General features: G+C 36.3%; 1 protein-coding gene across 1 annotated transcript in view; it reads right to left on the bottom strand.

Moving 5' to 3' along the window:
* Positions 1,853–13,514, bottom strand: part of SNX2 (sorting nexin 2) — a 33,477-nt gene continuing 21,815 nt past the window's right edge. Inside the window, exons 7-15 of the mRNA XM_021380519.1 lie at positions 13,005–13,083; positions 10,336–10,411; positions 9,151–9,264; positions 8,831–8,924; positions 6,814–7,019; positions 5,535–5,678; positions 3,282–3,362; positions 3,103–3,174; positions 1,853–2,338 (exon numbers count right to left, since the gene is read on the bottom strand). Coding sequence (XP_021236194.1) covers positions 2,288–2,338; positions 3,103–3,174; positions 3,282–3,362; positions 5,535–5,678; positions 6,814–7,019; positions 8,831–8,924; positions 9,151–9,264; positions 10,336–10,411; positions 13,005–13,083 — 917 coding nt within the window. The 3' untranslated portion in view covers positions 1,853–2,287. The remainder of the gene's footprint in view (positions 2,339–3,102; positions 3,175–3,281; positions 3,363–5,534; positions 5,679–6,813; positions 7,020–8,830; positions 8,925–9,150; positions 9,265–10,335; positions 10,412–13,004; positions 13,084–13,514) is intronic.

Here is a 13,514-nt window from a genome sequence, read left to right as displayed (position 1 = left end):
AAAGAGTCTCTCGTATTTTCTGCTACCCCCCTTTAGATACCGGAAGGCAACAACAGGGTGTCCCCAGAGCCTTTCCTTCTCCACTCTGAACAAGCCCAGCTCCCTCAGCCCATCCCTGCAGGAGAGGTGCTCAGCCCTCTGATCATCTCCATGGCTCTCCTCTGGGCCCACTCCAACAGCTCCACATCCTTCTTGTGCTGGGCACCTGAACGTAGTACTCCAGGTAGGGGACAAGGAGAATATAAACAAAATAAAGGACCAGGTTCTTGAAACACAAGGGTTTTATGCAAGCCAAATGTGACATTTCACTAGAGCACTGTGATGCAAAAAAAGACTATGCTGTTTTTGTACTAGTAACCCATTGTGACACTGCACTCCAAAAAATGCTATTATACTTTTGTTCTCTCACAGGCTTCTTGTTTTAGGAAGAAAAGCATACTCAAGCCTTTTCTGTTTTCAGTTGTCTAGTACTAGAGACAAAAAAAGTCTCACTAATCCCTGCTAGGAGACTTATGTGAAGGCTAATTCTCATTCTACTGGAGAGAAAAGAAACTGGATCCAGAATTTAACTGTAACCTAATTCTGATAAAAGCAAAACAAACAAGTTCTAAGAAAGCTGGGGAAAACACTTAATGAAAAAAAGATCATTAATGTATGTTTTATCCGTTTTGAGGTTTGCATGCTTGATTCAAGTCCAACTCAAGCAGTGCCCACCTTCACTCTCATTGGATTAAGTTTAATGTTGAGCTGCTGGCCAATTCTAATGAGCATCCTGCAAGCCAAACACTTAGCAGAGTTATGCCTAGTTCAATTTCTCCACCATAAACTTATTGCATACTTGAGCTTTTGTAGGGTACTTACAAGCTAGATGACTAGCACTGATACATGGGTTGTGATAAGCTTAAAGTACTAGCACTGCAGCAATTTAAGATAATTGACAAAGGCTTGATGTGTTTTCAAATAATTTTGACTACATACAATTTTCCTTGAAAATTTCCAGAAATATTGAATCACCAGAATTCTAGAGGGAAAAAACACAGAAGACAATAATCTTGGAAGTTTGCACTAACTTTGTTTTATAAATCAGAGAATGACATTACAACTGATTTTCATTTTCCATTCTGTTCAGAATTAGAATTGGTTGTTTCTTTATGCTTGACCGTCAACACAAATTCACAGGCTTATCCTGCAGTCTTATGATTTAGCTGAAAGGAGCAGTTCCTCTTACATGTTATACTGTCTTAAAATTGTTGACATTAATACTCCATAGACCAATTCAGTATATCATTAAAATGACACTGGACAAAGCAGCATGTCCTACGTTAATGCTGTGCATTTCAGAAAAATATTTAACTGTTCCAATATTTTACAGAAGACACAATTAGTTCCCGCAAATGCATTTTCTACTCAGACGAAGAAAACGCTAGCCCTTACAACTATCTTATGCTCTCCACTGAGTGACTGACTTTTCTTCCTCCCCCAATTACCAGAATTTTTGCAAGCGTTTTTTTTTCCTCTATTTTCCTCTGAGACCACAGAAGACAAGGTTTAGAATGCTGAAATTTACCAGTCCAGCAGGACCATGCAAGTAATTTTAGTCCTTCAGAAACTTTGTATGAGATCGTATATGTCTTTTGACTGTGAGTATTAATGCAACGGTAACTTCAGGTGAGAAGAATATCTATAAAAAAGTAAATCAGAATTAGAAAAGAGTTTACCACAAATAATTATCTGTGGGTTTTTATTACCATCTTCAGAATCCTTTACTCAGTGTTGTTTCAGCCTTCGATGCAATCTCAAATTGTTATAAATGCTACTTCTAAGAAACATCAAACAGACACAAAGGCAGAGCTTAATGCTTCACAATGTATATCCCCTTTATTACTGTAATCACAAAAACATGATTTTTACAGGAATGTTTAAGTGAACATTAATTGAAGCAATTAAATTGTTTCACAAAGATCAGTTAAACAAACTACAGAACACTGTATCATAAAGAACAAAAATACCAGCTTTCTGGCCTTGCAGTGCACATTTTAGTGCAAGTATTAAGACACAATAGTGTTCAATTCAGCAACGTATTGCAGAACATCATGCCACAGTCCACTTCAACGAGGGTCAGGACATGCAGCTTGTTAATAAAATGCTGTAGTATATAAAAAAAAGCCACGTTAATTCATAAAATATATAGTGGTTTATTTTGATGATTCAAAGTGATTTCACTGTGGAATTTAATTTTATCCAGGAGAAACATACAGCGTGTCTTGTCATTTGGAATATTCTTCTTTTAGGCAATGGCTTTGGCTTCAGGTAGGAATGCCTCCCAGTATTTTATTAGCTTAAAGAAAAAAAGAAAGAATTGTTACAGAACTAAATGTTGGAAAACAAATAAACCTTCCTCTTGTGTTAAACTTGTTTTCTCTGGATGAAGTAAGAACGCAGATGCTGAATAGTATCCACTCACATTAGTACACGATGCAAGCAAAAATACAATATATAAATCTGGTTAACAGTAATTACTACACATTGAGCACAGTACTACAGAATACACTTACAGAGAATGAGTTTGCAAGGTTAATTTTCTACTTTTACCTCTAACATGCATCGCTTTTTTGGTGCTGTTGTTTTCAATTAAAAAAGGCTGAAATGTTATAACGCTGGAGTGAAAACAGAAAGACTCCAAATACTCTTTTGGGAACAAAGTCTATTTCTGAGTCACTGAACACTGCTTTACTGCATTACAATACTCAGTAATACATTAAACTTTTTAAAGGAGCAGTAAGCGTTTAAGTACTCCAATCGCTTCACTAGGTCTAAGTACATATTTAGCGCAACTTATTCCAGTGTGAAAGAGCAAGCATTATCTGAGTTTCAGAAGAACAGACAAGACCCTCCCCACACCCTCTTCCCAACTATGGGAGTTTCTCCCTTGCTTCTCTCAGACAGAGCTGTGCAAGGAAGCACCGTAATAGCTGGGTAGCTGCAGTCACTGTTTTCTCCAGTACAGTGCTACTGGAAGTAGTCCAAAGATTGTCTTCTGTAACTAACCTGGTACGTAACATCTTAAATATTAACTTGTATGAAACTTAAAATTTTTCTTACCTGCTGTTGTGTTTGCACTAATGACTCTAAGTACTTGATAATAACAGTTTTAAAGTCTTTCACTCGTTCCTTCTGTTAATAAATAAATTATGGCATATTAACCTCTTCACCAATTTTACTTTGAATGTCAATATTATCTGCAGTAAAACTATCATTTACTTAGACAAAATTATACATGCCTCAAATCTTCCCACTTCCTTGCGAATCGTTTTGGAGATCTGTTCAAAATCTTTTTCCCCTTGCTGAACTTTTGTCTCCCACTGGCAAAGGAAAGACACACAGAGATGAGACTTTGTTTCCCACTCAGTCTATCAGTATGTGAGTTTTCTAGGATGTTAGCAACAATAATTCAGGAAATGAAAAGGACCTATTCATCCTTTTGACAAATAACGATTTCCAAGTAACAATTTGTGGAATAGGATGACATTAAACTATGGTATCTCTAACATAATGATATTTGTAGATGACAAAAACATCTCAGCATCGTTATGAAGAAATGCTTAATAAAATCTTTTAGAGATTCTTTAGCAAAGGAAAAGGATCTCTATGGGTTTATTAGACATTACTTTGCAGATACTGCTATAACAGGAACCTAAATCAGTAAGCTTTCTGTGACTGCCTATCCACTCGAATGTAGGAGAGTCTCAGAAGTCAGTTTCCTATACTTTTCTAATCCCAGAATAAATGATTAAATCTTTACCTCTGCCTATGGTCATATACATGCTTATCTTTCTGTTAGAGATGACAAGCTCACAATACTACGTTTTTTGGTTTTCCAGTTAGAACACATGTTGCTCAGGGAATTCAAAGCGCACAGTCTCTTTTTCAGAGGTGATTGAAGAGACAGGAGCAGTAAAAAAGCTATTGTGGGTAAGAAGAGCATTACAGGAAAATTAAGAGAAAATGGTGTTACTTGGGGTTTTTGTCATAATTGGAGTGTGGCATTTCCACAACAGTACTACATTACAGTAGGTTATATTTATCCTTAGTTTATACAAAAAGACATCTAACTACACAGTATGATCATCATCACGAACATTACCTTGTAACTAGTAGGATTTACTTTGCATCTGCTTTTGCACGCCTATGTATACTGTTAATTTAGACCATTCCTATAGATACATTGTGAAAAAAGTTATCTGCTGCCTTACATTGCACCCACAGTTAACTGGTATTTCAAATGCAACTGTATCTGTCTCAACATACAAACTGAAACATAGAAGCTAACAGATCCAAGTAATGGTTATCTTGGTCAGAAAAAGGCAGCCAAGAAACAACACATGGCTGTCAGTGGTGCTGTATATCCACAACAGCATCTTGCCCAAGCTGTGCAGCTTTCTATTTTGCAATTTCTCTGCCAGAAGAACTATTACTACAGAATTCAGCAACTACGAATCTACTTCAATGGCAGCAATCTTTCCATTCATATATTCAAATTGAGGGTTTACTAATAACCTTTTTCCACTCCTACAGTAAATACGAAAAATACATCCTTCAGGAACAACACCATTAATTCTTTTCATGTTGGGACTAAGAAAGGATTACTGGCTAGTTCTTACTACTCTCAGTATTCACAAAAATTCTGGCCAAGGAATGACATCACTTGTATTGTGAACAGATGAATGACATCAAGAGTACCAACCAGAAAGAATGTGGTCACATAAGACTCACAGTAAGCTTTGCCAGTAAACAAGGGCTTTTTTAAAGAAAAAGAAAGCCTAGTTAATGAGAAACTCCAACGCCATGTGCAAAATACAATGAAGTGTAGAAAGAACAAAGCAGTTTGTGATTAGTGACCAATGAGGAAGCCAAACAAAGTAACTGCATAACAGAGTTTGAAATCTAATGTTCTCCCATTATTTAATGAGAGTACTGGTGCATAATCAGGATGCATTAATGTTAAATAATTAAGTTGTCCTACCTCTTCAATTTCCTTAGTGAAGCATGATAGAAAAAGTGTATAAATTATGACACTTCAACATGTAAGACTTATTTTTACTGAAATCACACCATATATACATACATATATATATATGGGTAGATATACACTGCATAATGAAGTGAAACATGGGAACAGTTCTCCATTATTTTTTGTGTTGGTTCTTTTTTGTGAAATTTTAGCATCTTAGTGAAGATGCTCCTGTGCCTATCCAAGTCATCTGTTAAAACGTAAACTCTATTCAACTTGTCCTTTTTCCCCTCCTCCCATTTCCCAGACTCTGTAGAGACAGCATTCAACTGCTTTACAGATCTTACAATGTGTAGCAATTGCGCACGTTTTTTAAATAAATTCCAACAATTTCAGTAAATATGGCAGACAGCAAATGAGTAAGCAATTCTTAAATAAAAATGGTTTAAAGTAGTGCATCGATGCAGAATGAATGAGTCAAAGCAGAAAATCTGACCTCCAAAATATCGTTTGATAACATTACCTCTTTTATCTCATCTTTAGCTTGCTGCAACTTGTCAGGTTTGTTGGCAAGCTGGAGCTTTGCTTCAGCTTCACGTTTTTTTTGTAAAGTGACCTGAGCATCTTGCCACTTCTGCCAGCATTTCATTCGGTGGTCAAACACACCCTGTGAGGATGAAGAAATTTATTAAACAACTGGATTGTTAGCACTATCTAAATTTCTTGTAGGAAAAGGTATTTCTGAATAAAACTAGAATAATTATACTCAAACTTCACTGCGTCTACTGTAGTGATCAGAAGGACCAACATGATGGAAAAGGTGTTACCAAAGAGGTGGAAGGACCGATGCGATAGCAAGGTGCTACAAGGGAAGTAGATCGCCCACCTGTATCAGAAGATTCTGGGTTTGCAGGGAAAGGCTTCCACCAAGGAGGGATCTCCAGAGAGAGATCCTTCCTCAGTGGCAGTCAGCCCTTAAATGAGGCCTAAGAAGGGTGACCTTCCGGTCACACACGTGAATTGCCTTCACCTGTGTTTCCAGGGCTGACTGGGTCTTTCCTCCAGGTGCTTAATCAGTGGTTCAGGCCATGACTCAGCAGTTCCCATACAGTCTACCATGTCTACTTGCCTTTCACTTGACAGCATGTTTGCACAGCTAAATACCACCTATAAATAACAGAGGGCATTCAAGAAGCCTATTCCAAGTGGACGGTGTCCCATAGTATACTGTGTTCCTCATTCCAAGAAAACACTACCAAAGTAACCAAAGGGGGTGGAAATGGAGAAAGGGAGGGGAGAGAAAGGGAAAATAACATCTTGACAAGTTCACAGGTAGCTCTGGATAAAATTCTCAGACATCCCTTCCCATGTCAAAAATTGATTATACTATACAGTACGACTGACAACAAAATCCAGTACTTTCTTTAATAACGTGTAGATCCAAAAACGATACTTGTTTCCTATTTACGGAGGCTTTCAGCTAGCCAGCAAATGTGGCCGAATTATATTCCTGCTTAGACTTAATAGCATATAGCATGCCCCAATACCACACACAATTAGAACAGCTTAAAGTAGATATTCACCATTTACATTCTTTCTACATCCTATGAAGCCATCCCCATTTTTATCATTGGAATAATTGATCACAGATTCATTCATTTTACTCAGAGTGAAAGGCAAAAGCTTTGTCTCAACTATGTTAAAAATGTGCATATACATACAAACATTCATTTACCCCAAACGTAGAAGTTGAGGATAGTGACTTTACACACAAAATTAGTTCTTTTGCTGCTAGTACTCACTTTTACTGCAGCAATCAGGCGAATATAATCACCGAGCAGCTCTGAGAACATGTAGAAATCAGCAAAAGCTTGTTCTTGATGCAACTGATCTATCTTCTCCTCAACTTCTGCAAGCTGAGACAAAGCCCTAGATAGAGCAGTGTGGTCCTCAGAGTTACCTAACATGGCAGCACTTTTAGCAAAGGCAGCTGTGTTGGCTGAAAGTTCTGAAATACAGAAATAACATTCCGTACAATGTAGTTGACTTATGTTACTTTGCAGCACAGATCAACATATCAGAGATTCCGCCCTAATGCAATCTTAATTTCACCAAATGAAAAATAGAAGACATATTTCCTAAAGCTCATGATAGAATACACAAGGCATTCACAATGAAACCATATTTAGGAGAACACAGTGCACAAAATTCTCCATCAGTAAATGTTTTGCTGACCCTACTACTGTCTCTATCAGGAGACATGGAAAAAACTGTCACTTCATTGAAATCAAAATGCCTGGTTCAGGAAAAGTCCAAGCTACAGAACCAAAGCCAAGTCACCAGCAGAGCAACTTCAAACCAACCTCAGCTGGTCTACAGCACCGTTGAGAGTTGGAAAAACCTACGTATTTCACAAGAACACCACCACCACAAGAGGAATTTATTTTTGTTCGTCTGTCCTACTGACTAAAGTTCTTTTAATTGTGCGTACTGTAACACATTGCTATGTTTTGACACATCTTAGAGGAAGAAAAAAATACAACAAAAAACCACAACATATACCAGCATGGCTGGCTGGTAGCTATGAAGCTGAAGTTCTCAGCTTATTTATTAATAAGTACTAAGGCAATTGTCTCATCAAATCCCACGCACATTATCTTGTACAAAGTTAACTCCTATGAAGGACCTTTGAATATATATATTTTTATCCAAATTACTTAAGAATTGAAAGTGCAAGCTTGTTTGCAACTCTGCTGCTTTTGCAGAATCGTTAGAACGGTAGAAATGTCTGCAGAAGAAAAACCACCTTCAGATGTATAATACCATGATTTAAATAATCTCATTAAAATACATTAAACATTTCCTCAAGTCTACAAGTAGATGTCAAATCAGCAGAAAAAAATAATGTCCGTTTTCCATTTGAATTACTTCTTAAAATAGTAGTAAAGCTTGAAAACATCTGCCCAAAGATTCTTTGTGTCTGTGTTTTTTACAATAGAGAGAATAATTCATGGTATTATAATGAAGAAGCAACTTTGTGTACTTTTGAAATTACAGAGTTGAAACATAATCCAAAATTTTAACATAACGCAGTAACATCAAAAGGCACGCTTATGATCTTGCACTGGAAATCAATGTGGTTTTGTTGTTGTTTTGTTTTTAATCTAATGGAAAGCAGTCTTTGAAAAAACAGCTATGCACACAGGTGGTTAAAACATAAACTTGCAAACTTGCAGGCAATGCTTCCCTCTAATACAAGTAAACCCAAAGTTTATATAGTTTATAGTTTATAAGTTTATATCATTTCAGAAAAGTTTACCTCAACAGTAGCATGATGATGTATCATTATGTGGACCAAACAAATAACTGAAAATTCCTATTTAAGATCTTAAACTTAGTTAGCAGAGCAGTATTGAACCATAAGATGTTTAAATAGATTTATGCAGTAACTTTTTGCTCAGGAAGAAATTACTCTTGCCATGAGATCTAGAAATACATCTATAAATGTCTACTGCAGTAGAAACACTTGCTAGGTATGGTATTAGATCTCTGCAAGAAAAGAAAAAACTATACTAAATCAATACAGTAACTTTCAAGTTCAACAGAAGGGATGATTGATATTCTAGAGAAAATTAAAATTAATAGCAGGTATACCAAATTGCTACCGCAGTTTATGGTAAAAAGTACAATTACAAGACTTCTGCATTAAAATATACTGTATAACTCTACTCACTAGTTAAGAGTTCTGACATAATAAGTTCACCTCTCACAACCATTTCCTAAACTTAAGTTCGTGTAGACACATGAAAGAGAAGCTACCTTTTCTGTGGCAGACTAATGCTTCAACACTGGCATGAAGTTTTCTAAGTTGCTGATCCAGATTCTCAAATTGCTGCTGTTTTTCTTCAAACCACTGACAAAAGATGAAAGAGCCAAGCATTACAAATTAGATTACCAACAACATTTCTTGTTTAAAGAAGCAAATTATCCATGTACTGCCAGGGTGGTCAACTGATACAGCTAAGAATCCAAGCCAATAAGCAAATTAATAACCCATTTTCTACTTCTACAGCCTTAAAATGCAATTGTTGAGCCTCATTAATTCGTCTCATTATTCAAGTCGAAAATTCAGCTCTTACTGCATCCGATTCATTCATCTTGATTGTCATTTTGTTGACAGCGTCGGCAGCCTTGTTCACCATCCTCAATATTCCTGCTCCACTCAGAGCTTGGGTGTTAACCGCTCTCGGCAGCTGGAATTGAATGACAAATAAGAGCAAACAGACTGGTTAAAAGGATGGAGGTTTAACGGGGCACAAGGGGGAAAGAAAAGGATATAGTGCTTTCTTTAGTCCTATGTGTTTCAATATAGTGGAATCTAATTTCTCGGATTTACTACTTTTACATTCTCAGAGGAAAACTTAAAAATACAGACTATTTACTTTTCTTCTACATCTTTACATTTAAATGGAACAATCAGCCAACTTGTCCAAAGTTATTATGAAGTAGCTAAAGGTCCTAACTAGCCACCTATACGCAACAGAGAATAAGCTGCCACTATAGGAAGAACAATGCTTAGAATTAGATGAAAGAAATTATGTTGAACACTTCATCATAATGCAAGACTTTCACTGTATACTCATCATGAAAGGCTGACATATTTTTGCACCTAGCTCATGAGTACTGAGTGAACTGCGCATGTGCTTAGGTATTTAGAGGGTAAGTTAACAAATACTAGTATTATTCAAGTTAGTCTAAATATGCTGTACAAGGTACGCCCCTCCATCAGACCTTCCACATTTCACGTTTTGTCTGCTAGTATCATTGGCAAATCCACTGTAAGTATAACTAAAATACTAACATTAGCCTCTATTCACAAAACATCTAGCTTGCCCAGTAGCACTGCAAGCACGTTCACATTACCACACCAACAAATGTTAAGTAGGACTCACAGAGGCAAGAAACCTGTTTCCAAGCCAATTTAATTCCTAATGTTACTTAACTATCAGTACCATCAACTACAGATAGTGACTGTGCGCACAGTAAGCTTCAGTCAGAACTGTAGAGACCAACTAACTCAAGAAGTCACTGTGAAGCAGATGGCTTTTGGTCACTACAAGCCTAACTTCTTTCAAATGCACACACACCATTACAGAAGTATCCTACTACTACTCTGTACCATGTACCACTGTACAATGGATAGAGCAATCCAATTCTACCTTAGAGTAATTTAGGAGATTAGGTCTCAACAGAAAGAGAATATATTATTTTGTGTATTACAGTATCTAAAAATAAACAGGAGAACATAAAAGAACTTACAATACCTCAGAATTTTCCAAGAACTGCCTTAAATCTGGATCCTGTAACAAGGTTGGGTGTTTTACTGTTCGCTGTAGATACCTATGGTTTTAGAAATTAAAAAATTAGACAACAGAACAGATTTAAAGTGTCTGACAGCACTGGAAAATTCCCATCTAAAAAGCTGGTACAATGCAGGCAGCACACAATGTCCCTTATTACCTAATGGAACTTCAACACTTGTGAAGTATCCACTAAAGGATCAGAGTCCATGCGTCTTCAATCCTTTGCCTCCCTACTGAATGTTCATATCATATTTCTGCACTCTGCCACCTTCCTCCAACATATATGTAGGCTATGAGCTACACAGAATTACAGGCTAGCACCACGAAGCAGTTTAAACATTAAGTGAAGTCTTAGTCTAGTAAGGTAGACACAAAACCTGAAACTTCTGACTAAAATGCAGCCACACACACTGTATATCATACCATAATACACCAAAGCAGCTAGCTGCTAACCTACTGTAATTGTACGTGTCACAGTGTAAAAATATTATATTTCATATTTTCAACAATAGAATGAAATCCTCCTGCTCTAATAACAGTCAATTTTAGGCCAGGAGAACAAAAAGAGAAAAAAAAAGATGAACTGCTTTAAACATTCTTACATAATGCAGTTATTTTTTGGTTAATTTAAAAACTATTGATTGAACAAGTATGGGTTGAAGAGTGAAATTTCAACAGTATTATTCCACTAAAAAGTGCTGTAAGTTTGTCACATATTGTTGCAATATTATACACTAACAGAAAGTGTTAAATGTTTGTATGAGTGCTTCAAAGAAATGCAGTACTTCAAAAGGCCAGGAGAGTATAAAAAGTATGTGATATTGCCAGTTAAAATGTGTTGACAGAACACGACCAACAGCATTTTGTACTTTTTTTTTAAAGATTAGTTTTTGCCTAGGTCTCAGCTGTGAAATACCAGATCAGATCCATGACATTCACAGATTGCTTAAAATCTCCTGGGAAGCTCCATGGAATGGAACTCTCAACTGAAAGCCTGAGTATACTGATAAGGTATTTTCTCTATCTGCCATTAGATACGGTCATTGGATCCTTACTGCTTCCTACAGAAACTCAGGGTTGCAGTGAAACTATTTCATAGATTAGATTGCTCAACTTTTTCCTTGCATGTTCTGATAATTAATAAGGTAAAGTTGGTACGGCAAGCAGCCAAAGGTATTTTTCTTTAGAAATCTGCTACTATAAAACAACTCTTAATCTAAGGGGAGTTACTAACTTTTTTGCTGGACACAAGTGACTGTGTTGCCTCAGGACATCTGGCAGACTTGCAGTACTTAAGTTCAATACTCTAGAAGATAAATATTACTGAACTCAACAAGGCCTTCCTACCACACTTTCCCCACAGCTCTGGGATCATGAAAGAGCAAACTGAAGATTTATTTGGTCTCAGTTCCTGAAGCACATTAATATGTTTCCCTTGAGTTACAGAATGAGCAACAGAACCACTGCTTTTAAATGGCATTTGAACACCTCGACAAGTAACTTAGATTCTGAAAGCAAAAGCTAGCTAAAATTGGCATGATGAAAATGTTGACTCTTGCCAGGTAAGATTTTCACAGTCTTTCTGAAAAAACATCATCAAATGTCTTAATGAGTCCATTCCTCAGTATAAGAGGTACACTCAGCATCCACTAAAACTAGTACAACAGCATAATTCCTTTAACAAGTAACTGGAAAAAATGCACAGCATTTGAAGCATGCACACAAGTTCGTGAATTGAAACTGTTCTAATCATAGTTCTATTGGTCATGTGAGAAAACAAAGGTTGAAAATAGTCATCTCTATTACTGACAGAGACTTGTGAGGAAATGTCAGCTCAGTTATCTAAGCCCAATTCCTCCAATCCCAACTGTTACTCCAAGTCTTCACATCTCATGGCACCGCTCCTTTAGCAACAGACTTGTTTAAACACATATGTTGTTTCACTGTTCTACTCCAGGTGACAGTACTACTTCATTAACTTCTGGGTGCAATTTTAAGTAGCAAATGTTAAGTCATACATCAATTTCCAGTGACAGGTAACTGTAAGATAGAACAACCTATCAGTATTTGGAGGTTCAGTATCTGTTCAGATCTCTTTCTATTATTAAGAAAACAGAAAGATATTAGCAACAGGAATCTAAAGAAATATTTTTGGTTAAGACTGTATGCCAAAGACTGATCTAGCAGACGCTGTATGAAATTCCTGAGCTCTTGGAGTTCCAGAGAGAAACTAAAAACTTTGACTTCTGTTAATTTTCCAGTTTAACTGCAACTGTTGTAAGGAATATTGTTCTCAAATGATATAATCACATCACAACAGTAGAATATTAAAAAAATCATATCAAAAAGCTCATATTCCTGCATAAGTTTTGCTAATGCCTAAGCAAGCTAATGAAGAAAGTTTAGCTTACTGGTTCTCTACAGTCTCAAAACTAAGCACTGATCAGCTTGAAAGGTGGTAGCTATAATCCTCTGTATGATTATATCTACATTTCCAGTTATTAATGGGAATTATGCAGATTTTTAACAGAAAAAAATGGCAGCTGCATACAGTCTTCAGAATGCACCTAAGCACAGATGGTTCAGATCCCTGTTAGAGAGACTAAACAAGTTTTGGATACATACATTACCTTTCAAGAGCTGCTCTTCTTTTTTCTACAAATTCAGTAGATGAAGAATCTTCCTTGCCTACTTTAACCTTGGTCATGCCTTTGAAGAAAATGGCATCATATTGATTTTAAATTTATTATACAGACATCATTTAGTATAGCTGATATGATTAGAAGATAAAGCTCATTTAAGTTCAGATATTTTAAGTAAAATTACAATAAAAAGTACTACACAGGAACAGAAAGAACAAACACTGCAGGCTGCATGGTCTTCTCGGAACAGTCCTGTGAAATACACAATTTCCTGTAATATGTTATTGTGGTTAAAAAGTTAAAAAAAAAGAATAGCTGAATTTGAGTTTATGAAGACAATATAAATGATGATCAGTCTTACTGGTCAGTCACGTTCACAAGGAGAAAACACACTAATAGATCAGAATAAGAAAATAAGTCTCAGGTTACAAGTTTATTAATTGTTTTTTCATAGCCAATACTTTCATTCTACTACAGTCTAAGTTTCAGAACTAAGAA

The sequence above is a fragment of the Numida meleagris genome, chromosome Z (genome assembly GCF_002078875.1).
Source record: "Numida meleagris isolate 19003 breed g44 Domestic line chromosome Z, NumMel1.0, whole genome shotgun sequence".
Classification (NCBI taxonomy): Eukaryota; Metazoa; Chordata; class Aves; order Galliformes; family Numididae; genus Numida; species Numida meleagris.
Note: the sequence above shows the minus strand (reverse complement) of the source record. Positions and strands in the feature narration are given on the sequence as shown.